Consider the following 27,903-nt stretch of genomic DNA (forward strand, 5'->3'; position numbering starts at 1 on the left):
TTTCTCCATATTAGCTAACTAAACTTACATTTAACTATGTCAACGCCGTCTTACTCCTCGTCGCCAATGTTGTGTACCTGCTTTTGCTCAGCATTCAGCATTCACAATTGAATCTATGAGTATAATAATGATACTCGGTCACACGCGCCCATCTCCTGTTCACACGTTTATTAAACTGAAGCCTCCTTCTGGTGTATCCCATAATACCTTTCAAGTACATGTTCACCATGGATACGACACCACCAAATTCTGGTAATGCTTTATTTTACTGTTCCTTAATTTCGTTATTAAGAATTTAAGAAATTTATAATTTCCTCTGATGTTTCGTGGAAATAACCATGAAATTTGGCTTTAATCAAACACGGGAGGTTCAGTTTTCAGTTGGTGCCTGTATATTCACTTCCTTCAAATGAATTTCTAACCTAGCTACAGCAGGTCGGGTTCAGAGTGTCTATTTCCAGTAATAAGTGATATGTGTTCAAATGAAGCTGCTCTTTCATGGTAATTCCTCTGGCAGGTCAACAGCTGCTCATTAAAATCTAAAAAACTAAACTAAACTAGCTGTTGAGAGATGTGAGAGATGGGCCTGGCTGGACTCCACCTGGGATGAGTGAGACAACATGTAGTTTTAGTTTTTGGGTGCACTCGCCCTTTAAAGTCTCATCTGTTTTCCTCAGCATATAGCTGAGGGATCTGCATAACCCATAAAATACTCCCCGGTGTAACACATCATCACGGACTCACGTTCTAACTGTACAGTCATGGAAATAATGTGATAAATAGTGTAATTATAGACAGCTGGCGTTTCTCCGATCACTTGATTCTCCACGTGTCAAAGCTCCGCAGCGCCGCGCGGATTTATTATCCAGCTGCTGACAGCGCGTAACAAGGCGCGCGGTGCCATGGATCAAACGGCGGCGGTGACTGTGGACAAGCAGCAGTGATCAGACCCTCAGACCCTCAGACCTGATCTCATCCACCCCCCGCTCCATCACAGACTGACTTCACTGACTGACTTCATTCTCTAGGCGATGGACTCTTTCATTATAACATGAGGCGCGTCTTTATGATTCTGCCCCCAGACAGGAAGTGGAATTCACCACACTTTGAATGTGAGCTGCTGCTGCTGCTGCTGATGATGATGATGATGATGATGATGAGCAGGCGGCAGATAAAGTCTTGACGAAGAAAAGCAGTCAGACACCTTACAGTTCAGTGATGGAGACATGACAGAGTCTGATGGGAGGATCACACTGTAGAAAAGCAGCTGATTGCGCATCTTCTTTTCTTTAGATAATATCTATTATAATATTAATATATAAGAGAATATTTGGCGCAAACCAGAGACAGAATCTGTGGCTGGAATCACTGTCGAAAATAATTCAATGAAAAACTGACACACTGGTGCTTTCACTGACAGTAATTACAGGTCCAACACACGCCGCCCTGTTTATCCACGCTCTCATCAAACTGTGTCAAACTGCTCCTTTTGGATGGCGTGCTGCTTCTTTTGTTGTCCTCTCTTGAATCAGCCCCAGTAATTTTCACTGCATCGCCTTTTACTGCGTGAGCAACATCTACCTGGGTGGGCGATGCACCTGCGTGCCTCGGCAGGCTCAGCAATTAATTAAGGCATTTGCAAAGCATGCGCGGCACGGAGCTGCATCTGGAGCCTCTTCCTCCTGGCTGCACAGGTCATGACGTTCCGCAGGCGCGGCTGGCTGGTCTCTGGCTCCTGAACACACGGGAGACCCGGTCTGACTGCAGTGGGTGCTGTTGGTTGGAGAGCCCTCTGACTGAACTTGTGAGGAGAGAGAGGGAGAGGGAGCTGTGCGCTCTCTTCTCGGCAGAGTGCGTCCCGCTCCACACGCACACACACACACACATCGGGGTCACTCGACTTCCAGGCAGCGGACTGCTTTCACTCTCGCACCTCCTGCAGGACGCCAGCAGACCTGTCCTACCTGTGCGTCTCCGGCGTGCGTCAAACCAACTCTGCTGTCCCTCCGTCTGATTGTTTCCTCCGCGGTGCGTTTGGATTACGGAGAATAACGAGCAGCGTGTGCGCGCCGCTCCCGAAATCATGGATTTATGGATAAAGTTGATGTTGTTGTACAGCTGCTGCTTCGGAGCAAGTGCGGACTTTGACGGCAGGTAAGGGCGCATGGTCACAATGTCCGCGACAGCCGCTGCTGGGGGGGGTATAACAGTGATTGTGGTTCAGAGCCTGCTACAGTTTGATCATCACAGTTCAATCCGTGTGTCGGCTGTGCGTGTGTGTGTGTTTGTGTGTGTGTAAACCGCGCCTGTGGTTGCAGAGAGCACATGCTGGAGCGTCGGTATCGATATGTAAAGCTCTCCAAACTGCGATGTGACTGAAAACATGTTGCTGCCGAATCCTGTGCGCTCGAATGCGCCGGGATTCGTGGTCTTGGCTCTCAGCTTTATCCTTTCCGGTCTATCACGTGAACTTTTATTCAGGTGAACACTGCTAACCCAGTCCATTGAAAGCAGCCTCGGAGCACGCGTTGTGTTTTAGCGGCTCTCGCCTCGCTGAGTATAAAGTGATATGACAGCACATCGCCCGGTGCTTCATGTTCAAACACGAATCCGACGAAGTATGTGAAGACAGAGGCGTGGAGACGTGCCAGACCCCGAAGAATGCATGTGTCCGAGATTTCGATCTGCCTATAGGTGCATCTGAGCTGATGGATGAAGCCAGTTTTCTGTCTTTTCTTCCACGACCGTGCGTCATAAAAGCAGCTGTAATTTAAGGGTCCCCATTCCTTTAAAACGAGCATTTAAAGAGGTGTTTTCAGGGTCAGCCTATCAGTCATGTCCACTGGCAGAAGGCTCATTTGTTCCTTCGCTTGGAATAATTGTTTTTTAAAGAGTTGTGTAAAACCAACATAATATTCTGTCTCTTGTTTCACGGCATATTGAGATGGATTTCTTGAGCTCAGAGGAAAATTGGACCAAAGTCCATCCAAACAGTGCAAGAGTTACACAAACAGAGTCCTACTGCCAGATTTCCTGCATCTCCAGCACAGAATGCAGTACTTGTACTTCATTCTTACTCATGTATCTCTGTCAGACAGGCTGAGCCCCAGAGCTCGATCCTCTCTCGTGTTTCACCTTTTCAGATGAATGGAAGGCTTTTGAAGATTATTGGAGGTAATTGTTATTGAAGTAGTCTGCGTGCATTTCAGGCTGACTGCCATTCCACCTGCTTGTTGATAGAGTTTGACGTCTGCAGGTATATGGCCTTTTCTCACCCCCCTCCTCAGCCCTTTAAATTCAGCTTTCTGCTGTGTTCAAACGTATTTCAAAAGAGGCCGATTTGGATATCAAAGGTTTCAGCAAGGAGTAAAAGTGTGTCTGTGTGAGAGGGAGAGAGAGAGAGAGGGCAGAGATGCTAGAGAAAACCAGAGCAGAGCACATTATACATTATTGTTATTTAGGCTTTTTGTTCTTAATCACTGCAGCTAATGTGAGTGTGGCAGGCCGTGGTCTGATGAGATGTGTAGGGCTTTAACTTTTATTTCACGCATTGTCTTTGTGTAATGACCATTTGCTTTAACCTAGCAGCAGCATATTGTACATTATTAACATCCCTGCTGATGGAGTGGCTTGTCACCACGGCCATAATTTTCCAATTTTTATGGGTCTAAACTTGCCCGGGCCCGAGTCTCCGCTTCAATATTAATTCATTGAGAGAATATCCCCTGAGACCGAGCACAAGCAAAAAAGCCATTTATTACCTAGTCTCCCTCACTTATTGCCTTTTAGAGAGCGTTCCTAACAGGCTTATCCATCTAGTCCTGAAGGGTCCTTCACGGGCATCATTGGCAAGATCATTTTGTTCTCATAGCTGCTCATAATATGCTTACCTGCAAATCTCCGTCTAAAACCACCATTCTGTTGTTGCTGCCGCTTTTTATTCCAACCAAGGACTTACTCAAGGACAGGCCATTTCCTGCCATGTAGCACAGAAGACCTCGCCAAAATAAAAGGCAACAACACACACAGTAGAGGGTATTCTTTCTTAGTGATGTCACTAAATTGTTAAGTCCGAGGCAGCCAAGTAGCACATACCAGACCTCCTCAGTAATAATCCGAAGGCGTGGACTGGTGCCAGGTTATGTTGGTGTTGTAATGTCAGACCCACATTTGGGCTTTTGGGGATGAGAATCAGCCCAACAGGCAGGATGAATAGAACAATAATACATTCATGGTTTTCTCAGTGTTCAGTATCTACAGCCTTTAATTGTCGATGTAGTGATGGAGAATGAATCTTGTCTCCTCAGAGTGAACAATAACTTAAGTCAGACTCCACTGACTGAGCGTTCAGAACTGTGAAGTAAGAGAAACATGCATCCAAGTGCATTACGTCGAGAAACCAGACATTTCTGGTGATATTTGACGTTCGTTTAGTGCGGACGTCAAATATCACCACATCATCATTTTAATATTTTTAGAGAAAATGCAAAGCAAAAATCACCATTCTCACTAAAATCGTGACTCAAAATAATTATAACGTGATTTTTTTTTCCCCTATCGTTCAACCTTAGTCACAATGCAAAACTCAGCATTTCAGTTTACATCCAACACAGCTGCTCAAAGCTGCTCTCAGTCAAGTCCAGTCCAGGAGTCACTGCCCCTCTTTCGCTGCAGCAAACCCACCGTACAGACCTGTAGCCATGCCACGCTGGCGCTTACCAACGCTTCATTCCCTTTAAAAGAAAACATCCTCTGCGCTCTTGTATTGCAGCGCTGAAGGAAAGAATGCACTCGCTGCTGTTGCCGCCGTGCGCCTGCTGTTCCTGCGGAGGCTGAATGCACCTATGGCAAGTCGCTTCAGACGGAAAGTCAAATCAATGTTGACGTTAATGTTAAAAAAAACAGTAGTGTGTTGCTGTGTGTCAGACATTTGCTCCTCAATATGTGCTGAGGTGCAGGAAGAACTCAGAACTTGTACTTAAGTAAAAGTAGCAATACCACATTGCAGAAATACTCTGCTGCAAGTAAAAGTACCTCTACAGCTGTCAAGTCAACGTAGTGGAGTAAAAAGTACAACATCTGCCGCTGAACTGTAGTGAAGTAGAAGTATTAAGAAGCAGAAGTACCTGAAAATTGTGCTTACATATTTATTTGAGTAAATGCAATTAGTTACTTTCCACCCCTGCTGATACGTGAATGGGTGGCCCTCTGTCAGTGTGGTGTTGAAGTGCAGCAGTGTGCAGCCTGGGAGGTGCCACAGATCAGTCATGTTTATTGCAGGGCCATTGTGTTGCATCGCATTACATCATACAGGTGTTTTTATTTTTCTGTCCCACTACAATCAACTTCCCTTTAAAAAAAAAAAAAAAAAAAAAGCGCCACCTTAAATCTTCAGCTCAGATATCTGTCGATATCTCGCCCGGTGCTGCGTGTTAATGCGACGGTCTTGGCGGCCTGCGTGCAGATCTGGCAGCGCTCGCAGCCGAAGTGCTTCATTAAGACTCCAGACACCTCATGACTCCACACACTCATGCTTTCAGCTGAGCTTAGCAGGTTCCAGCAAGTCCTTCACACCGAGATGCTGCAAATGCAGCGATCAACATCTGTGTGTGTGTGAGGAGAATCAACAGTGCATGCTTGGGTATGGATGATTGATGGATTGATACATCGATTAAATGGTCACGGCTCTGAATGTGGACTATACCTTCACGGTGGTGATTACACAGCCCACGCTGCTGCACTGTGAGCGATGGACTGCTCCTCACTGTCAGGCCGGGGAAGTCGGCCAGCTCTGTATCCATTAGTAAAACAATGGAAGAAGGATGGCGTCTCCATGGTGCATATCAGCCGCTCAGGTTCTGCTGGAGGAACCTTGTCTGATAACCTGTGCTCGAGAGGAGGCGTCACACTGCATGTGTGAAGGGTAATAATTATCTGCTTGAGTTCCTTCAAGGCTTAGTGCAATTTAGGATCATTATTCAGAGCCTCAGGGTAATAAATACAGGTATTATGCTCACGTCCGTTTGATATGCCAGCTTTCCGTTCAGCAGAACATCACTGGGGACAAGATGTATCTGACAAACTGCTCCTCTTCTCCGCAGAACACCCGGTCTACGCTTGCAGATCCAGATTCGCTGTCATTTTCAGACAATAAATGTTTTGAGGAATGAAAAAATGCGTGTTTGACGTTGCTGCAGTGCTGATGTGATGAATCGGTGAGCTGATGAATTTTCTTAACCTTCAGTTTCAAGCTCAGAGCGTGTCGAGGTCCACGACCGCCGCCGGCTGGATCCAGTACGGAGAGAGGAAACATGAAGAGGGATTCTGTTTTCACTGCGTGTGCATTTCTACACGCGTGTGCAGGAGAAAGCATTAGAGGGAAATGTTTGCTTCTGGACTCCAGGACCTGTTGTGTCTCATGAGGTTCCCGTCTCCTCATCGCTCCTCGACACCTCTGACCCAGCGTCCACTGGGAGCCTGCAGGAGCTCAAACTCTGCTCCTTCATTCATAGTCCTCACAACATCATGTGCTCAGAGTCAGATCACATGTGCAACTATCATTTCCTGCTCCTGGAAAAACAACAAAAAAATCTCAATTTAAGCAGAAATACTGACTTTTTCTTGCTTCCGTCTGATTTTTTTTTAAATTTTTGCCTCATGTTGTTTCTATTTTGTTAATTTTATATTAAATTGACCTTCGTCATCCATCTACAAAGGGATAAGGCTGCAGCTCGTGGTTGTTTTCATTAGGATCAATCAGCTTTTTATTTTGTTGTTTAACCGTTTTAGTCTATGTCAAAAACTCTCAGCACCCCGGAGCCCAAGCTGACGTTCAAAATTTATATTGAACCAATACAAGAAGAAGCTGAAATCAGAAAAAAAGTCCCATTTGAACTGTAGTAAATTTGTGCCTTTGATGACATTAACCGTGAATCAATTGCATAAAGACGGTCGATCATTCATTTTAATCAACTATTTAATGGACAGAATGATGGGAAAATCCTATGAGGACGCTTCCATCACACAACACGATTACACTGGCCAGCGACACGAAGCTGAAGCTGATTGGCTGCTGCTGAGCAACATCTGGCGATTTTCAAAGCAACTTATGGCGACATGAAGACTTCTAAAGAGGCTGGAAAAGAATCGCTGGCAGAAAAACAAGCTGCAGTCACACGACTGATGATGAGCTGATTTTTTTTTAATGTTGTGAAAAGGTCAGTAGATCCAGGATCAGGATTGGTGCTAACACCGCTAAATCTCAGAGATAACCGCCTGCTATTAATGGCTGGGCTGCCATTTCAAACGGCCTTTTATTGAAGGCCATTACAGCACAGTGAGCGAGAAAAGAGGGTAAAAGCTGGAATTATGAATAATTGTTTTTACAGTTAGATGAGAATATCTCTTTGTGTTGTGATGCCACATCCGCAAGCAGCAGAAACTCTTCCCACGTGATGCCTCCATGCCTCTAAGATGATGATTGCTTTATGCACACTGGTGAGTAAATTCACGAGTGTGTGCAAGAAGGTGAAATCAGCTCGCTGTCACCAGATTTAAACATCACTGACACGTCACGGGGGGGTTGTCAGATGTTTTTTTAAAGGTGCCACCGTCCTCCAAATGAAGCGATTTCTGCCACAGGCGTCGATGTTCTTGCTTCATTTTGTGTAACACGTTTACAGTATGGAGAGACAGCAGGTGTGTGTGTGTGTGTGTGTGTGTGTGTGCGCGTGTGTTTTTTTTGCAGAGAAAGTGGCATGAACACCTGGCTGCTGTCCAGACCTCTCTTTTTCCTTCCCTCCTCTTTCGTTTTGGTTCCTTTCCTCTTTCCTTTCCTTACATCCTCCCTCCTTCCCCCCTCCCGTCCTCGCCTCTCTTCCTGTGTACTCGCCGTCTTGCTTGCCAGGCAGCAGACAAACATTTTCCCTGGATCTGCCACTCTCACTTAGCATCCATCAGGTTTTTTTTTTTTTTTTTTCCCCTCAATGAGGTGATTGGCAGCGGGGGCAAGCATTAGCATTTCCTCATCTTGGCATAGAGAGACTAACAGGCAGGGATAGTGGCAGAGGATGTGCCTTGAATACTGAGCGCCAACATCGCTCTCTCGCCGCGGCACAGGAGAAAGCCTCTTTTGTGTAAATGGAGTATATCAAGAGAATTTCCCCTTTGTTTAAGAAGTGGTTAACAGTGTTTCCAGCCTCTGCATAATCAGCTCAGACCACTTGGTTTTCATATATTGGATTTATTCAGTGATCTATGCAAAACTCTCATGTGCTCCAGACCTTATAATAATAATAATGAAAGAACAGACTTTCTGTTAAAGGAAAAATATACTTGTCTTTATTGTACTGTGCGAAAATCACCCAGCTTGGTCTTCCCGAGCTCCTGATTCATTCATTTCTCGCTAGATTTGAGGTAACATCTCAGAGCCAGGCTCTCAAAGTATGCAGCTTGGATTTTCATCAGTATCCTTAAATGGACTCATCCCCTCGCCCTATTCTCTCCGTAAATATGTGTCGAGCCTCGCTACAGATAAAAAGGTAATCCACATGCACTGTCTGCCAAGAAGCTATTTCCTGCTCTGAGCAGAATAGAACATGGCATAACAGAAACATCCTGCTGTAACGTCTCTGAGAGGAGCTGCAGCGCCTGGAAAACAACGTATATCTGTGTAAACACTAATGCCTGCGTGTTCTCGCTCTCGACCGTCCACCGTCATGAAATCGTCTGATAGATTCTTTAAACTTAGAGCAGAAAACACAGAAGACGTTGTGAAGGGCACCAGGCGGGGCAGCATATAGCTTCTAATCTGTTTCAGACGCCTCATAATGAACAGTAATGCGGTCCTCTCAGAAGTGAGCGCCCGTGGTGCACTGATGCACGCTGAAGGCTGAACTCAAATCGGGTCTGGCAGGCTTTCAGCGCAGGTCTCCAGTTTGACGCCGCGCTGCCCAACACGATCTGATGCGCCATCAGTTGTGTTTCCATGACGCAAAGCTAATCTGCAAGAGAAGCAGTGAAAGGAACCCCGAGAAAACAGTGTGAGCGTTATCTTTTATAGAGCTGGAACGGAAAATTAACCTACAACTATTTACAAAATCGATTTGTGGAGCAAAAAAATGGTAAAAACCAGCTTCTCAAATTTAACTGTGCTGCTGTTCTTCTTTGCTTTGACTGAATGTCTTTGCATTTTGGACTGTGAGTGAGAGAAAAGTGTCACTTTGGGATCTGGGAAACTGTTCAGGGCATTTTTCTGTTTTCTTATATTCAATAGCTGCTGTCAACGTAAAGGTGCAAAGAGGTTTTTTACACAATTTGTCCCCTTCAGTGCAGTTGGAGAGCTATTATATGCTCAAAAGCATCAACATAGATTAGCCAAGACAGATTTTTTGCCTTAAAGGGATGTGCAGTCTGTGTAACGTACAACACCTTCTATCCTTACCTCGCCGTGAAAACCCGTTTAACAGCAGGAAAATGAAACGACTCATGTAAATGCTCTGAAACCTCCCTCCAAACAACATTGAAAAGACCCCCGCTTTTCATTAAGACGTTTTAATTGACTGTGAGCTAATTATGTCATCCCCTCACAGGTGGCCGCGACAGATGGCCTCGTCCAACGGCCTGTGCCGATACGGGGCCAGGGTGGACTGCTGCTGGGGATGGACGCGCCGCTCCTGGGGTCACTGCCAGCGTGAGTGCCACCACGCCTGCTGCTGCTGCCGGGGGCAAACGGGGCTAACAAGGTTGCGAGGTTTCAAGCTGGGGGCAAAGATGCTGTTAGACAGAGGAGACGGCGTAACACAGTAACTAGAGGCTCAGGGAAACACACACATGCACGCCACCACAACAGAGACGGCTAATGGAGCGGCACACCGGGGACAATCTTTGGGTAAAGATTGATGGTGACGCCCCGGTCGGACCGGTTGACATTTATATTCACACTGTGGGGGGCCATAATGAGGAGAGAGTGTAGCTGCAGGTGCACACGTTCAAGGGTAGATGACTGTAGATTACTACTGTGCAAAAATAAACCAGCTAACAGCGTAAGAGAAGTCAGGAGCAGTGGTGTCAACTCATCTGTATATTCAGCAACACCACTTAGAGGATTCAGAGGATGCGTGTCCTGTCAGGACCACACGCCAACTGTGAGGTATATTTACATTGTGTAAAGATCCTCCGCTCTCCTGTAGCCCGACGCTACCCAGGGAGGTGTGAATATACTAACACGGCTTTCAGATCTGGCCGCTTGCCTCACAAATGTCGGATTCTCAGCTTGGCTCGGTGCCTGCGCTGGCGTAGCCGCCGCTTTGCTGTAGAGGTTTCATCAAGGAGGGGTTAACACGTGGACTGGCCTTTTCCACGGCAGGAGCTCAGCGACCTGAAGGAAAAGTTAGACGTTTTGTGTACTTATTCGTTTCCTTGCCAAGAGTTAGATGAGAAAATCAATACCACTCTCATATCTGTCCGTACGAAGCCAGCGGCCGATTAACTTAGCATGACGACTGTCCATTTAAAGCTCATGGTACAAATTAATTAGTGAGCTCTATAGGGTCGTGGTCAGATCATGGCTAGCTGTTCCCCCCCGTTTCCACTCTTTTATGCTAAGATAAGCTAATTGGCTGCTATGCTGCAAAAAGTGCTCAAAGTGAGATGAAATATCTAAAATCAAGATGTTTTTTACTGGTTCTGAGTCACTTTATGCTTGAAACTAGAATCTCCAGAGTTGTAAAGCTGCTCGATCAACACGGACGAGCGAAAACTACTCTGTCGAAGTCAGAATTTCTTTGCATCAAGACAAATGTGCTTGTTTTCAGTTTGGCTGCACTGCCGTTCAGATAACTTTTAGACTGTTGGCAGATAAGTTTGTTTATTTTAAGTAATATTTCCCTCATTTTATTGCTTTTTTTTTTTTTTTTTTTGCTTTTTCAGAGCAGAGTTTTTGTAGCAGTGGCCTCATAATGAGCACGCAGATAAGAGTGGTATCAATATTCTCATTAACTCTCTGCAAGATAGTGATTTAGTGTGTTTCTTGCACAACTGTTGCTTTAATTTGTGACCGTGTGCAGGTTCTGGGGTTGTTTCCACTCTTCACTCTTTTTATGCATGTGTTCCTAAAACTTAAGCTCTGCTCAGGAGTCCAGACAGTGTGTCATCACGTCCCAATAAAGGACGAGTACAACCGACACAACATTAGCCAGCAGTTCACGACCAGCATGGCCGACTTTGTATTGTTTGTCATCGGTGCAGTTTGTTGATGGAGGTGCTCATTTTCTTTCCTCAGACCTGTCGCAGTTTATTTCTCTGCTTTCTGACATTTTCCATCCACTTTCGGTATTCTTTCTGTCTTTGTTAGCATAAAATTTTCCCTCTCGAAATCACAGTTTCCATCTCAATAGTGCCACTTCTTCTATTATTGTTTGTCCCAAAACTGCACTCGCCCGTCCCCTGTCCTCGTTTCAGTCTGTCCTGAGCGCTGTCGGCTTTTCAGTGAAGCACAGTGGAAACACAAAGCAGAACCAAACACCAAAAGCCTCAGACTCAAAAGCTGAGGTTATTGGAAGCTCTTCGGTTATGGGTCGTTAAGCTCCTGCTGTGGGAAAGAAGAAGTTCTGCATGTTGGTTGTGGCCGCACATTTAAAATAACGTTTATTCATCCACTCATTTTGTGTTCTTCATTGCTGAAATGACCATATTTTGACTCATGTTTGTATGTATTGTCGCTCACCATGCCACGCCACAGCTGGCCTTTTTGTTTAACTGGTTGCATTTTGTATATTTCTTATGGGAAACATGTCACACACTGCTTGTCGGGTCCAAAGGTCCGTGCTGCTGCAGCTGCTGAATTTCTTGGCTTTAGCAGCTATTTTTCATGTAGAAGTGGCAGAGTGCCATCTTTTCTCTTGATATTGGAGCGAAAGGCAGGATTTCTTATTTAGTTCTGGAGAACACAAACAGTATGACTGGAGTTCACGGCCCCATGTGCTTTGTATTCCTAAAGCTCAGTCAGATTAACCTCAGGTCTTTGCAAGACAAATCTGCTTTTTATCCACCTCTTGCTTCATGTCTATTAGAAACAAAATATGATAATTTTATTCCCACATACTCACTTAGAGTCAGAAAAACTGCTTATGTTAGTGTGGGACAGATCTAGACTTGTAGCTTGGAGGGGGTTGATTTCATGCTTGCAAATTAGAGTTTTTACGTTTTTTTTGTTGTTGTTTTTTGGCCTCGTTCAAAAGCCTCCTACTATTTCCCAAGGCACTGACACTTGAACTACACAATATGTGCTGGAATGATTTAGGCAAAAGCTCCACTGTTTTACTGAGACAGCTCAATTGTATCATTTGATAGTGTTTGTTTGAACATGGGGCCAGACTCAGCAGTAATCCTGGCAGGAGTCAGCCGTCTCCATGCCCAGTACCTCCCAGTGCATCTGTACTGGGCTCTCTGCCTTCACGGCTTCCCATGTTCGGATAATTCAAGGTGGAATAGATGTGGGTTTTGGATGAGGACGTGAAAGATGAAGATGACTTTATTATGGCAGAATCTTAAATCAGGGGGCCAGCCATGAGTCATGTTCTCATATTTTGCCCACTTAAAACCCAAAAGTTAATGAAATTTGCAGCTGAAAACGCTGCAGCGCACGAGCTCCGACTGAACAGTCATTGTTCTACCTCGAGAAATCTGCCGTGGCGTTTAGTTCATGTTAAATTAAGAGAAAGCCGTGTTGGCATCAATCACTCGACCGGCCGGGCGGCAGTGTGTCGACATGTTTTCTTTGTTGTTCTGGAGTCCCACATGTTCCACAATGAGCCAAAAACATGAGCTCATTTTGAGCTTAACCACCACATCGAGCTGTCACCGTACTTTCACTCCAACACTTTTTTTTTTTTCAACGCCATATCTGCTCCGCGAGCGTCTGCCTTAATGCTCCCAAACGCCCCTGACTGGGTGCACAGCGCAAATCATTCACTTGAGACTACAATCAGTTTTCCATCTAGTCTGTCTGGGGCTGATTTAAACCTTCGAGGAGGGAGGTGGAAGGTTTGAGAACGAGAGGAAGCGTAATCATGGGTGTGTGTGTGTGTGTGTGTGTGCCTTTGTCTGCATGTGTGTGAGAGGATCTGTCATTACAGATTCCAGGTCCTGGTCAGGTTTTGTGGCGATGGGAGAGATTAGATTGGAGCTATCGGATTGTGGCTTTCTCAGCCGGCGGTTTGTGCGACTTCTCGCAAAGAATGAGAAACTTAATGGATCAACCTTGATTTTTTCTGTGTGTTTTTTTTTTTTTTTTAAAGCTCCCAGAGCTGAAAGAGTGAGGGCGAGATGACGAGAAAAGGAGTGAAAGTTGGAGAAAGTAAGAATTCTGAGGTGTGAGGGAAACGGTTCAGAGGTAAGGAGCTGGAGATGATTGCTGCTGGAGTGGAGGAGAAAATCAGGCAGATGGAGGAAGAGAGAGAGGAGCTTTAGATTTATAGTAAAGTGAAGCTCCACTTATAATGTTGTGACAGGCCATCCGGCAGCCAGAGCCACACTCCAAGCTACTTATTCTAACCAGCTGCCATCGTGAACATTTTACTGCCACAGACAGCGTTTGAGCATTTGTTCAGCGATTGCTTTCCTGCATTTCCAGTGTGATACAGTTTACAGCTTCTCATCTCCTCCACTCTTGATGAAGATGGAAAACTGTCCAATCAACAGGTTGGTCCCTTTAGTGTTAGTATGCAAATGGTCCACTCAGTCAGGTGATGCGAGGTCTGCGAGGTTGTAAAAGCGACTTTAATTTGAAGCTGATTTCTCCGTTAGTTCTGCAGAGTGTCGCAGGCTGTCGAGGCGAAAATCAGGAAGATGCAGCCTGCAGGTCATGTTGGACAGAACCTCACATGTCGTCTATGCAGCTTTATGGAGCGTGAAGGGTGGGGTGGGGGATTCAGGTGTGGTGCATCCGCCTTTCATGCAGGAGACAGAAGTCTGTATCTGATCAGTTCATGTTGTTTTTTACTGCGTGGGGTGTATGTGCAAACACACACACACACACACACACACTCATCAAAGAGTTGCTTTGAATGAAGGTCCCGCCTCCCGCTGGCAAGGTAGACTGATGGGGTGGCCAATCAGATTCCAGCCTCCATATGGACACGCCACTTACTGTAACTAAACCGCAATCCTTAAAACCTCAGCCGGGGGATTTAGTTGCTTTAGCCGTATCTTATTTGCCATAACCGCCATCTTTCCCTGATGTTAGCCGTATCAAAGCTGCCGCGCACAGATGTTGTAGAAAGGAATATTTAACAGGAGTAATCCAGTGATTTATCAATGATCCTCCATGAAGATTTAAGAGAAGCAGGATCAAAACGGAAGCTGCTCCTTTAAAAACATGCTGTGTGCATTGAACGTAATGTCTGGAGATTATATTCAGACCGTCGTCACAAAACGTTCAGGTTAGCGTTCACGCTGCATCAATGAAACATTAAACAGACAGTCACTAGCTGTGCTGCAGCTACACTGTTTGGATATTTCGGTTTTAGGCCTGTGAACTCAAAGAGTGAGACCTGCATTGACTTGCAATTTGCTCCATGTCTCAAGAGGTTTGACTTCCAAAAGACTTAAAAACTGCTCTGGTTGGAAGACATGCATTTATTTTCTCTGCATTATAAAGGAAGCGGGTTGAATATCACCTCCATATTAAATAGATCACACATTACAATTCCTTCAGAGGTTTTGGTGGATTTCTCAAATCCACTGAGACCCGGATTTAGCTTGATTGAGTGCAGCCTTTGTTTCGACAAATGGTGCGGACGGGATTAAAGCGGGACTTCAGAATTGGTAATTTGAGCTAACAACAGAGCGATGAAAGCAGAAAAGTGATATCTCTGTTGAAGTAATTCACTTGATCGTGTTTCCCCGTCCGCTCTGCTTTCTTTCCACGGTCGCTCGTCCGAAACCGCAGCTTCTCATCTGCTCCTGAAATGAGGCGAAAACCAAACGGAGGAGTTTGCTCGTAAGAAGTGCGCAGACATAAAAGGCGCGTGTCGCAGTTCAGGCTTTCGAGGCAGGTTGACAGTGAGCTGATCATCTGATTCAGGATCAGATGTTTTAAAGGATAACTTTAGTTTTTTACAACCTGGACTTTATTTGTAGCATTAAATACGACCATTTACTCACCCAGACAACTTTGGTGGCATTTGGAGTCGTTTTGAAGAAATTAGCCCCAGAGGAGCGGCGCGTATATCCGTATAATGCGAGTACTCGGGGCATCCGTGCGCAGCCTCTATATAACGCATAATCTGCAGAAACTCGTTCATATTCCAATATTTTGATCTGATATGCTGGTGCTATTCCCCTCTGAGGCCGTGGTGGCATGTTATCAACATCCGGCGTCTCTAGACAACTACCTCTGACGTGGATGATGTCATTTCCAAACGCCACGCGCTGTGTTATGTGTTGTGATACAAACGTTTATTGACACATCCAGACGCGTATCTCCTGGCCGCAAGTCCCACTCTGAGCAACAGAGGCATTCCTCCTCTGTTGTCATCGATGAACATCGTCCACAAGAACACCACCAGCTACCGTCTACTGGACGCGCAGCCGTTTGTTGTTGTTTGGCGAGCTGTTCCTCTCTCTGCCTCCGCGTCCTCCTTTCAACGAGCTCCTCGTCCGTGTACTCTAGCTCAAAACGGTAAGGACGTCCATCGTAAACAAAGTCATCATCCACCACCTCAGAGTCAGAAAAATATTCATCCATAACTACATAACTAAATAACAGTCGCAAACTACAGCTAAACTAGCCGACCGCCGCAGAGTCAGCCGTGTTGTGGCCGGCTGCTCGCAGTGCGCGGCGTTCGGTAATGACATCATCCACGTCAGAGGTAGTTGTCTAGAGACGCCGGATGTTGATAACATGCCACCACGGGCTCAGAGGGGAATAGCACCAGCATATCATAACAAAATATTGGAATATGAACGAGTTTCGCCGCAGATTATGCGTTTATAGAGGCTGCGCATGGATGCCCCGAGTACTCACATTATACGGATATACGCGCCGCTCCTCTGGGGCTAATTTCGACTCCAAATGCCACCAAAGTTGTCTGGGGGAGTAAATGGTCGTATTTAATGCTACAAATAAGGTCCAGGTTGTAAAAAACGAAAGTTATCCTTTAAATGAACATGCGTTCACAGTCAGGTCGCTGCAGCTCTCAGGCCTGTGAGCTCATTGAATGGGATTGGTGATGTAATGTTAAGAGAGAGTGATTTTACTGTTTAACAGTTTCTGAGAGAAAAGCTGCTTTATCTGCTTCCATTCAGCTGCCAGTGATAAGGAATATGTAGTTAATGTTTTCTGGAACGCGTTTAATTGGACATGACTTTAATTGTTAGCTGAAAACACGTTCAGATTGTCCTTATGGCCCGCAGGCAGCTGGGAACATGTGTGACTCCAGAACGCCGGACTGTTTGTGCACGTGTGGATGTTTTTGTGTTTGTTTCCTGCAGGAACGTTTGCTTGCCACAGCGACCCGGCTCTGCGCTCTAACATCATGTTCATTTCTTTGTCCCTCAAAGACTTAGCAACGCCCGCAACCTTTGTCTGTTTGGCTGTTTGTTTTGCAGCTCTCTTCGCCTTAACTCACAGGGTAGCCCGGATAAGGTGCCAGCCCCAAGGTTAGCTCCACAAGTTTCTTCAAGTAATCCTGCTAGACATGAATTGCTGGGGGCACATCCTCTGAATCCTGGGCTCACTCACTTATTTATAGAGCCAAGCCCCCGCCCCCCCCCCAGCTCGACACCACTAACGCCTCACACCCCTCGGCAGCCGCCATCTTATTCCCCCCGGCCTCAAATCTATGCAAACAGCTTACGATTCCACCTGAAGCCACGTCTAACATGAATTATGCTGAAGTTCTCCGGTGTCTCATTAAGATTCAGCTGCCCCTCCGGTCGACCCCTCAGAATACTAATGAAACCCTTGAAGCTGAAATCCATAATGTTTTTTAATTAATCTATCAGTAATATATATTCATCCGCATGGTGCCGAGTCAGAACTGAGTATTTAGCGTGGTTGGAGATGATCTGCATACGTTGTTGACGGGGTCAGTCGGGTGGAGCCCGTCCTCTCAGACTTCATCTCGTAGGTAAATAAAACGTTCACGGTGACATTACCAGGACCGTCACTGACATTTTCTCTGCATGCAAACGACTATGAGATAAAACAAGTTCAGACAGTCGTGGCTCGCCTCTCGTCTGTACAGCATGCGCGCCGCCATTAGTCCTGAACCCATTCGTTGGTTTATTGATAAGGCGATCAGCTGAACAGTTTTAATGACAGATTGTTATTTATGAAGCAAAAATGCCAAATATTCTGCAGTTTGAGTGGAATTTTCTGCCTCTCTGTGTTTGATATAATGGTAAACTGGATGCTTTTGGATTTGGTTCAGTGTTTGGCACGTTTTTCATTTCATAGTCCAAACCGTGAATTCGTTAATCAGAACCACAATCAGCAAATCGACCGATGAATAATAAACTAATCATTACCAGCAGCCTCAGTTAACTGCTGAGCTGATGCAACTTGTAATTAACCAAAGATAACGATGGTGTTTTTCTCCCGTCTTACTTTGATGAAGCAAAGCGTCGCACTAGTATAAAAATTCATGCATGTGTTAAGAAATAATCCTCCTCTGCGTTTACTGTCAGGCATCCATGAACAGTCAGCAGCTGAAAGAATGTGCATCAGAACCAGCAGGACGCCGTCCCGAGGACCGGCTGATGTAAACCTCACAGAAAGTGTGTCATCACTCGGCGTGTTTTTGATGGCGTTCATGGAACGGGGGTCATACGTGCTATGTTTGGCCTTCCAGCTGGTACGACCATTTTTAGTCCTCCGTGTCCTCTGCTGTGGCTAATGAACACCGTCTCCCCGTCCTCTCTGCCAGGCCAGAGGCTTAAAAATACCCTCAGAGGCAAAGCCTGTTGATGGCCGCCTCTGATCCGGCTAATCAAATCCTCCCCCATGCAGGAGAATGAGAAAAAGCACTCCACATGACTGCCCTCTAACTAACAGCATCAGAAGCTTCTTTCATTGTGTCTGCTGACCAGACCAAGGTCTAATCAACTTCCACTTCCAGAAAATCCCAACTCTTTTACTTTTCCTCCAACAAATTGGGACATTTTCAAAGATGTAACTGAACTTTGTCTGCCTGGTGGGTTAACACCCTGGCTCATATCACAAGCCTCTCCAAGTGGGCTAACATTACTTTCTTTCTATTTGATTACATAGCTAATAAAGTGGAATGAGTCTGGAGATGTTATCAACTCCAGTTAAAGGATTCATCACATACCTTTGTGCCTTTGAATTCAGCTCGAACAATGTTGCAGACTGAAACCTGAGCACCTGAAGCTGGTCTTCCTGCATACACCTGCTGCTCTGCAGGCTGAATGTGTATGAATGGAAATGTCGAGCTTTTCTTCTTCACTTTTGTGAGGCGTCCCTGAGTGCGTGCTAAAGCAGCTTTCACTTTATTTCTAACGTTTAGAGAAATCGTTGAAAACAGGAGGCGCTTCATCCGCCTGCACAACTCAATGCAAACATCCAACGCAGTCAAAACAGCACGTTTCGCAGGATGTTTCCGAGTTGATATGTGCACATAATTCATATAAACGTCGTTGCAAATGCACAGATGTTGCTTCTACCGACAGATAAAAGTCTTCACCTCACAATTTACCTGTCCACACTGCAAACGAATCGCAGGTTCAGACAGACTTTAGCACTGTGACAAAAACATGCAACCACCGTCTCTCCGCTGCGCAGTGGGTGTCGCGATGCAGACGACTCCCAGACAGCCAGCTAAAACGTTTAATCTACCTCAAATTTGTCTGCAGGACAATGCGACGTTATCCGGCGGGGCCCGTTGTTGTACGGCAACAAAGCAACTTCCCTGCTGGGATAAATGAAGTTTTTCTGAATGTGAATCTGAAGTACTGAACAGTTTTACCTCGTAAACACTGAGGCAATGCATAGCTTTCCAGACACTGCCTCAGAGTGTCACAAACAGCGTTGTTGTGTCGTGGCCCTCTGATCAGCCTTAAAAATCGTGCATTTTTCACCCAGACTGGACTGTTAGAAAGAAGACCAGCACGAGCACGTGATTTTTTAATGCAATGCTCCAACCTTCATCCTTTATCCTACTCCACCTTTCTGTCAAATACGGCGGCCCTGAGAGCTCAACAAGCTGCTACAAACAGACAAAACAGAAGCAGATCAAGAAAACATGCAAAGAGAGAAACGCAACCAAGTTCAGAAATCCTGCCAGCAGCGCCCGACGCACGACGTCGAAAACTGTTTCTCAGTGATGAACACGGCCGCGACAGGTTTTACATTTTAGCTCATTTTCCAACCTCGCGTACAGATAGCTCACTTCTGTAACTCCATGAGTCACAAACCATGGCAACAACAAGTGTGTCGGGTGTGTTCATCACTTTTTAACGTCCCCTAGAAACAGTTTCCGCCCCGTCTTTGCTGCTGGGAGTCTTTCTGCATTCGGGTGCGTTTTCTCCGCTTGCAGCATTTCTTCTAAACTCTGTGCACGTGTGTCAGGTTGGTGAAGATTGGCTTCGTGTGTTTGCATGTGCTTTCCACGCAGCGTGTTGAGCTGTCAGGGCCGCCGTAGTTAAATCGCTTTTGAGCTGTCCTTCAGGTTGTTATACTGAAGGTTGTTGGGATGTAAGATGTGAGGGATCGCCGTCACAACAGCAGAACCCTGCAGCTGTAGCGCCACGACTAAAACTACACCATCACACCTTTGCACACACACAGGAAGCACTCTCTGGCTTTCCCTCTCAAACTCACACGCACACACATGCACACATGTATGTATTGCCTCTTCTACCGCACTGATAATTAAGTCCTCTGATTGCACTGTATTGTGACAAAATTAATGAAGCTTTTAATGAAAATTAGTAACACTTGGCTGAGGCTCAGTGTATCAGACATGCTTAGCAGCAAGCTGCAGGAAGCACAGTCAGATAAGCAGGGCAGGCCTCCAGCTCGCTGAGACAGAACACGGCGAGCGAAGCTCTGCAGCCGCCACGACTACCTCGTCTCTGAACACGCTCAAAATATCTCTGTCCACGCAGCCCGTACGATCCGCAGGGCCGCTCTTTACCGAGGCGCTAATTATAAGCTACTGTTTTTGGTGCTCTAATTGTTTCAGCTTCGGTGTGAGGGGGAGACGGTGTTTGCTCAGGTAATCCTCACTGGCAAATATCAGCGCTGCGTTTTAAAAACCCGGAAAATCAGAACTTCGCTCGGCGTTAAAAGGTCAAACTTCTCATTCGTCCCCCGCCGCGTGAAATGATTTAGTGTGAGTGAGGACAATAAAACTTTCCCAAGCTCCAGCTCGCTTCAAAGTGAAAAACAAATCGCTGGAGTGGTTCGCTGAAAATGGCCGCTCCATTATCGTTAGTCAATGATAATAGCGCTGTCACACAAGGAGAAAGAAACAAACACATTTCCCATATGAATGAGGCGTCACGCTGTCTTATTGCTATAATGTGGAGCAAACAGATCATCTCCAGCCGAGTCAAGGAGCAGTAAGATTAAGTACTTTGTCATCTTGATCTTGTTCAAGTACTCTTCCAGGACGCTGCACTGATCTGTCTCTTCCTCTTTGAATCCTCCCTGAATAGCTCTGTGTCAGCCTGGCTGTAAGCACGGGGACTGCGTGGGACCCAACAAATGCAAGTGCCACCCCGGCTTCACCGGCAAGACCTGCAATCAAGGTGAGCTCTGAAAACACAGCCGCCGCTTCGCGCTCCAAGTGTGACTTTTTTTATTTGTCGCGGGGCAAAAAGAAAAAAGGGGGGGAGAGTCGGAATATATGGTCCTCTTGAACGATCATGACTCAAAAGCCAAAGCTTGTGCCCTGAGCGATGGCGGGGTAATCACTGTGGCCAGATCTCCACCGCACAACACCAGCATATTAAAGCCGCCTCTTACTTATGGAGCGGAAGCTGTTTTTGCCAGCAGCAGACTGTAGTGAGGTGCTTTAATCACGGGGGGGGGGGAGAGCTGATTCAGCTCGAATGGAAGCGAGTGGTGAGGCCATGCTGAATGATCCCGGGAGTGTATCCTCTCCTGTGAAGATAACATCTCAATTACTGACCTGAGATAAGTTGGCCCGGCTATTGAAAGTGTGTGTGTGTGTGTGTGTGTGTGTGTGTGTGTGTGTGTGTGTGTGTGTGTGTGTGTGTGTGTGTGTGTGTGTGTGTGTGTGTGTGTGTGTGTGTGTGTGTGTGTGTGCGTGCATTTTCATCACTCCCTGACAGATCGGACATGTTGAAAAGTGTTAAAGCTTCCTGGTTAGACGCATGCTGGTGTGCATCCAAGCAGCTTGGAAATACTTGTGGAATTCACGCCCTGAGACAGGAATAGGATAGTGTGTAATTAAAAACAAGGGTTGGGGTGGCGGTGGAGGCGGAGGCGGAGAGGGTGGGGGGTGGTTGGGGGGTGTTGAAATCCTTTCCGGAATGTTCCAAATGACTCATCCTGCATTTGGAGGCTATAGGTGGCTCCCGTCTGCCCGGCCAGACGGCTGCACTTTGTCTTAATCTGCCACAAAGGGGGAGAGGAAAAAGGATCCGCGTCCCGTATCAAACTACAAGAGACTTGGCCGTCGACCATTCAGACGGACTTATCTGACAAATGTGATTCCAGGACCTTTGAAGATGAAACTGTACTTTCAAGTGTCCATCGAACCCCCCCATTTGTCCAATAAGCTCTGGATGTTTGTACGGCGCTTACCGTTTTACCATATCTTTGAGTGGCAGATTTGCCCTTTCAGCCTGTTGAGGTGGAGATAACCTTGGGTTCTGCTTTGAGCTGGCACAAGCTATGGAAACCAATTTAATTATTCAGAAGCCATAGATTAGGTTCCTCATTTAAATGCAGCGTCTGTGAAACATTGATTTGAGGTTTACTATTGATGTGCCAGGTGGCCGGCGTTTCCACGCATTCTAATACCCCGTCGCTCCGGAGCTCGACTGCAGGACTGGACGGATTTGTCCGGAGCGGTTTCCCCGACCTCCATGCTGCTAAAGGCCGAGAAGTCCCACTTAACCCTATAATGCCGTGGGTATCATATGTGATACATGCATTTCTGAAACGTTTTGCATTACCATGTGGTAAAAACTTTGCTCAAATGATACAAACAAAAAAACATATTTGCTAATTAAAAAAATAATAATAATAAATTGTTAAAGGGCCAAATAAAGTCTTCAAATTCAAAAAAATAGAATTTTCAGTCCATTATTTCTTGGGTCAGGCATTATAGGGTTAAAACCCCATGCAGCAATGTAGTAGAATCAACTAATGTTTTAGAGTTCACTAAACTTCAAAGTTTTAGTCTTTTGAAGTTAATGAAATTCAAAATTCTCATTTTCGGACCATTTTTGAACTCGTGAACGTGAGTCTTTTGACTTTAAATGATTAGTTGAATGAGCTGAATGAGCTTACTGCTCAGTTCATTCAAGTAAGTTTCTAAAGAAGTGAGATCAGTCTGTTAGCAGACTTCCCAGCATGCATTGTTTGAGAGTTAAACTCTCCAGAGAACCTGAAAGAAGACATGATGGAAACTTGTCTTTAATATTTGTTCAGCCATGAGTGGTTCTTCTTCCGGTAATGAAAACAATGATGAAGGCTGGTATCAAATTTAACTCGCATGTTTAGGGCAGGGGTTTCAACGATTTCAAGATGAAAAAGTTGCAAACATGGCAGCTTTTTATTCACTTCTCGGCGCGTGCATTTCGTGCGTGATTACATCTCTGAGGAAGATGCCCGGCGCGTAACAAAAGGAGTCGAGCGTTATCGTCATGGATGCAGACTCGCCGTGTGAGCCTGCACACGCAGACGGATATTTTGCATGCTCACACAAATGGACACACACATCCCTCTGCTCTGTGTGGGAGGTGTGGGCAGACGTGTGACCCTGGAGGTGCTCTGATTAACAAGAGCGTTAAACACCACCGTGAAAACAAGCCACAGAGGAAGCGGGAGTGTTTACACTAAACAGAGGCATGGCTGATGTTGTACCGTATTGATTTCATCACACCTCGAATCAAAGCCGTATTTTCCTCTGTCGAACTTTTATGAGCTGGCACTGGTTTGAGAGATTTATACTTCAAGGACTGCATGTCTGCTTTTAACTCAGCTCTTTTCATCTGCCAAATAAATTCACATTAGTGCTTATATCACTTTCATAGCTTTTCTTATACGGACGAATCTCAGCACCTGCGCGGGATATCATTCGAGTCAATCCGATAATATTCACCCTCGACTGTCAAGAAGAATAACCGCCGCTTCAAGAACGCCTCGTCATTATGAGGAGGCGCTTCACCTTCGGTGCTGATGAGGATTGTGTCTGTCATACAGCATGGAGAGGATGGATGAATGCGCTCTCGCCGCACAAATAAACTCATTACAGCGATAATCTGTTTAACAATTTGGCAGCGCACCCCCCCCCCTGCTGATCCGATCATTTTAATAAGATGATTATTCCGCGCAGGTGGATTTAATTAGGAGTAGTTGACCTGCTGTTAAGACACTATTAAAAGATTTTGCTGGAGGAGTGACGTCTCAGACATTAAAAGCGATACAGCTGCAGTGCCTCCAGATGCTGCCCCCCCCCCCCCCCCCGTGTCAACCGACCATATAATTAATACCTCTTCAGGTATGATAGCCTCGCACTGTCGCACAATTTGTTTCTCTGTCTGTTTTTAGAGTGTTAGTTAATATCTGGACCTCTCGCCACCTTTTCTTCCCCTCACCTCATTGTTAATTTCGGTCTTCAGGTGTAGACAGACGTCAGTGTTGTTGTTTTAGACATCGATCCCGCTCCGTCGCTGTTTGTCTTCCTGGCTAACAGTCAAACAGCTGCAAGTATTCTGAGTATTGCATGTCATCAAACTGTGTATTTTCCTTCAATTATCATCTAATTACTTCAAACTGTGTTTGTTTTATCTCTGTTCTCTTTTATAACAAAGTCATTAGAGGGGTATGAGGTGATATTTGACTTTACCGACCTCAATAAGCAGCAAATAGGAACTGAAATTAGTAGAACTGATCACCCCCTGTCCTCCCTTTAGTGGTGATTGTAATGACACAAAAAACAAAGTCACATTTTCACTGCAAAGGTAAGTAAGTGTATGTACATGAAGTGGCAGCATATTAAAATATATACAACACCATAACAGTACGTCCTCATACCGGGTGCCATGGAGCCAATGAAGCATGGCGAATGGCAGCGAGCCGTCGCAGGGACACAGAGGGAGCGAGACTTTAAAGCAGCATGAGAGTCTCAGCACCCGGCTCACTGATGGCTGAGCTCAGATCAATAATGTCATCAACCTCCTGCAGATTCTGTGAGGTTATTTATCCTGGAGCACAAATCCTGCTCCATTAAATGAGCAGGTCAAGGCAAACATGCTGTTATGCTTTTACAATGGCTGCTAATAATATGTGGGCTTTGCTTGTACCATTATTTATGCACTTTTTGGCATTTCGCTAACATTTTTTAGTCTCAGAGCTTCAGTCATTGATCCCATTAGATGCAGGATTCAGAGTTCGGTCTCTCTGTTCCAATTTGTGATACTGTTGAGCTTTCCACCAAACAATTAACCCCTTAACGCTGATTGTCGTGAATTCGCATCAAACCGCTTCACTGCAGCCGAATCGCGCACGCATCCCCCTGATGCAGGTTTGTGCATATTCAACACACATCAAAACTACATCTGTTGTGTTGTTGTTACAATGTAATGGTTGTAAGCCAATTTTGTGGTTTTTATGATGCACATTTATGAATAAAAAAAAGGCATTTGCATTTTAATGCAAATTAGCGACAACAGGCGTTAATACTTAAATGCAGCATTAACGCCTGTTGTCGCTAATTTGCATCATACCTAAATTTATATCTACAGAAAAATTAACAAACTCCTCTTAGTTTAGGATCAATTTGAAAACAAAAACACAAATAATAATTTTTTTAATATAATTCTAAATAAATTCAGGCGTTAAGAAACATGATCGGACTGTTTACCTGCCTGCATTCAGTCCAGCCCCCGCTCAGCTGTGAGGTTCAGATGGAAACCTTCATAATTTTGATGCCTTTATATTATTGCGTGCCTACACACATCTCTATTGGAGGAAAGGCGAACTCTTATAAGTGCTGCACTAGTTAGATGATTGTCTCGGGGTGTTATTGTCCTCTATGTTGAACCAGTATCCATCCATGGCGCCTATTTGCAGGTAAGGCCAAGTGTTTCCGTCCTGGGTCCAGTTGGAAAGAAAGCAACAGGCTTGCATACCTTCTCAGTTTAAGTTTCTGCGTCCTTCAGCGGGGAAAAGCTTGGATGATTTGCAGCGTGCAAAACAGTCGGAGGTAGCTGTATCACCTTCCCGTCACTTAACAATAGGTGTTGTTGCACAGATGGATAGACGGCGAGGGGAGGGGCTGAAATTCGAGAGGCTGAAGTGCTTGTAGTCGAGCGATGATTTGCCTCTTTAAACGGTAACTCCTGTCTACCTTTGAACCTCCAGATACAAATTGAGAGGCGATCCTCTGAATCCGTGAGATACTGTAATTCTCTCAGATCCTATTTCAGCCTCATGACTAAAAAGGAATGCAGAGGAGAGAGGAGGTCAAGAGGGGAAGGGACGCGAAAACGCTTTCGATGTTTCTCCCCTGTGCCCTCGAATTTTTTTCTGATACTCAGCTCATGTCCAATTCCCACAAGTGTAATCCTCTTTGCTGCATAATGTTCCTCCTTCCTTTCCAGGAATGTGGTGTGGTCAGAGGTGTTCTAATCCAATGGTTGGTGCTTTTCATTCTCACTACGTCTCTCTCTCTGTGTCTCTGTCCTGCTGTCCTCCTCACTCTTTCTCCACCCTTTTACGACTTTGTCTTCCCCCCCGTGCCCTCTAACCCAATTTCTTTTATCTAAAGAAGAAGAGCTGGACTATTTAACCCCACCAGTGTGGGCCATTCACCCTCCTATCTTTCTTCCTGTGGACCATCAGCCAGCGAGAGTAGTGACGGAGGGTGAGACTCGTCGGCCGGCCTCAGCACCACCTCTCGGCAACATGCATGGTGCTGCACTGTGCAGACTGAGGGGGGGAGAGAATGTCACTCTCACCTGTGTTCTTGCTGCTTCCTGTCCTCTCCTGGCAGGAGAGACGCCACCCAAGAGCAGCTTCTCGGTAGAAATGCTTGCATGAATGCAGAGCATGTCACAGCCTTTACCGCCGCCTCTCCTTCTTTCCCGAAAAATCAGCCTCTCAGAACCAAAGAGCCATCGCAGATTTTTCCTTACTGCTCTGCCCCCCGCCCCCGCTCTCATTTTCCTCTCAGGTTCTTTGAGCACCTGGAACAAAGAGCTCCTCCTTCCCTTTAAAACCATAATCGACATGGACTCAGCACTCATGACTCCTCCATCGCTGCTGGCACAAGGCCTTAAATCCTAACCGAGTGTTATCTTCTTTAGAGACAAGCACATCCCCAAGAAAGAGCCCCCGCTAATCTCTCTGTCAGTGATAGAGGCGTGTCGGGAATGTAGCATAGCATACCTCTGTGGAGCTGACCCAATAAATCACTCCACTTTGCATCACTTCAGATGTGTCTTAGCAGTTCATTCACTGTACAGTGAACAGCCGGGGGGGCTCTCCACCTCTGCCCTCGCGCAGGTTTCTGCAGTCCTGGGGCCGTGTCGAACCGCACACCGGTGCTCTGTTGTCTCTCTCCCTCCCGTCTTCTGTGTCCTCTCTGCGTCCTGTCTGTTGTTTGTCCACACAGAGGGGGCCCTGGCTGTGTCTTGTGTCTGGCATGTGCTGATGCTCCCGGAGCTGCCTCTGTCTGAGAATGTGACCATTTCAATAATCCCTCATTTACATTTTGGAGCTGTTTTTCTTTTTCAGTGCAACGGGCAAGCGGAGACCTGTTTCTCCGCCACGCCGACGGTGGACAGCGTTGCTATGGTTTTCTGTAATCGCAGTAATGAGAATGCCGGTTGTTCGCTGTGAAACCGGGGAGGGAAACAGGGTTTGACACCGCTAATTAAAAAAAGTGAAGAGTGAGGATGCGTGTGTGTGCTGAGGACAGAGTGAAGTTTTCTGTCTGATGGACCAAATCATGACAAATAAATAAGAAGCATTAATATCTTTTTTCAAAAGGCTTAAAAATTGAAATAAATCATGTGATGCACGCCAGCGACAGCTCAAACGCGCTCGCAGTGCAAATTGCGACGGGCAGCGAGACAAGTTGCAATTTCAGCATCCATGTTGGCATGACATTGCACCTGCGTTCCCGCCTGCTCAGAAAAGCTCTCTTTGGATGCACAAATGCAGACAGAAAATTGTGGGGCTTGTTGATTTAGCCTGAACAGGCAAACACACAGATCCCATGTTTGCATTTGGACTTGCAAAATGTTTCAGGAAAATCTGGCCCCCATATATTCATCCCATTATTTTCATACCTACTGATGAATTTAGATCAGAATATTAACCAGCTCGCTTGACACACTTGTGCATGTTTAGTAGAATAAAATGAACTGAGCCCTACACGTCCAGAAAAACTCATAGTTGTGGAACATGAGTTCAAGCCCGGTGGCACTCAGCAAGCAGGTGGTCAGTCGCCCAGCCAGCATGGCCTCAGCAGGCCAGAAGCTGCCACTGACAGAGGGCGAGGTCTGTGGGTGTACCAACCGGGCATCTGCTCCGTCATTCATCCAAGTTAATCTATGGTATCTGTCAAATGTAGGCGGTATGTGGCACTCAGAGAATGCACCCTGCATATGTCCACAGAGCTAAACACGGCACCGTTTACAATACGGCCGGCCAAGATGAAAACGACCCCCGGTGTG

The 27,903-nt window shown here is 45.9% G+C and overlaps 1 protein-coding gene across 4 annotated transcripts in view; it reads left to right on the plus strand.

Annotated features, from left to right (window-relative positions):
* The first annotated feature begins 1,765 nt into the window (after positions 1 to 1,765).
* The window catches only part of npnta (nephronectin a), a 45,259-nt gene continuing 19,121 nt past the window's right edge, over positions 1,766 to 27,903 (plus strand). The window contains exons 1-5 of one of the 4 annotated variants that reach the window (XM_041966094.1): positions 1,766 to 2,154; positions 9,591 to 9,691; positions 16,612 to 16,662; positions 20,683 to 20,775; positions 25,992 to 26,087. In XM_041966094.1, coding sequence (XP_041822028.1) covers positions 2,084 to 2,154; positions 9,591 to 9,691; positions 16,612 to 16,662; positions 20,683 to 20,775; positions 25,992 to 26,087 — 412 coding nt within the window. In that variant the 5' untranslated portion in view covers positions 1,766 to 2,083. The remainder of the gene's footprint in view (positions 2,155 to 9,590; positions 9,692 to 16,611; positions 16,663 to 20,682; positions 20,776 to 25,991; positions 26,088 to 27,903) is intronic. The other 3 variants (XM_041966103.1, XM_041966112.1, XM_041966120.1) reach the window with 3 other exon arrangements.

Source organism: Chelmon rostratus, chromosome 3 (assembly GCF_017976325.1).
Source record: "Chelmon rostratus isolate fCheRos1 chromosome 3, fCheRos1.pri, whole genome shotgun sequence".
Taxonomy (NCBI): Eukaryota; Metazoa; Chordata; class Actinopteri; order Chaetodontiformes; family Chaetodontidae; genus Chelmon; species Chelmon rostratus.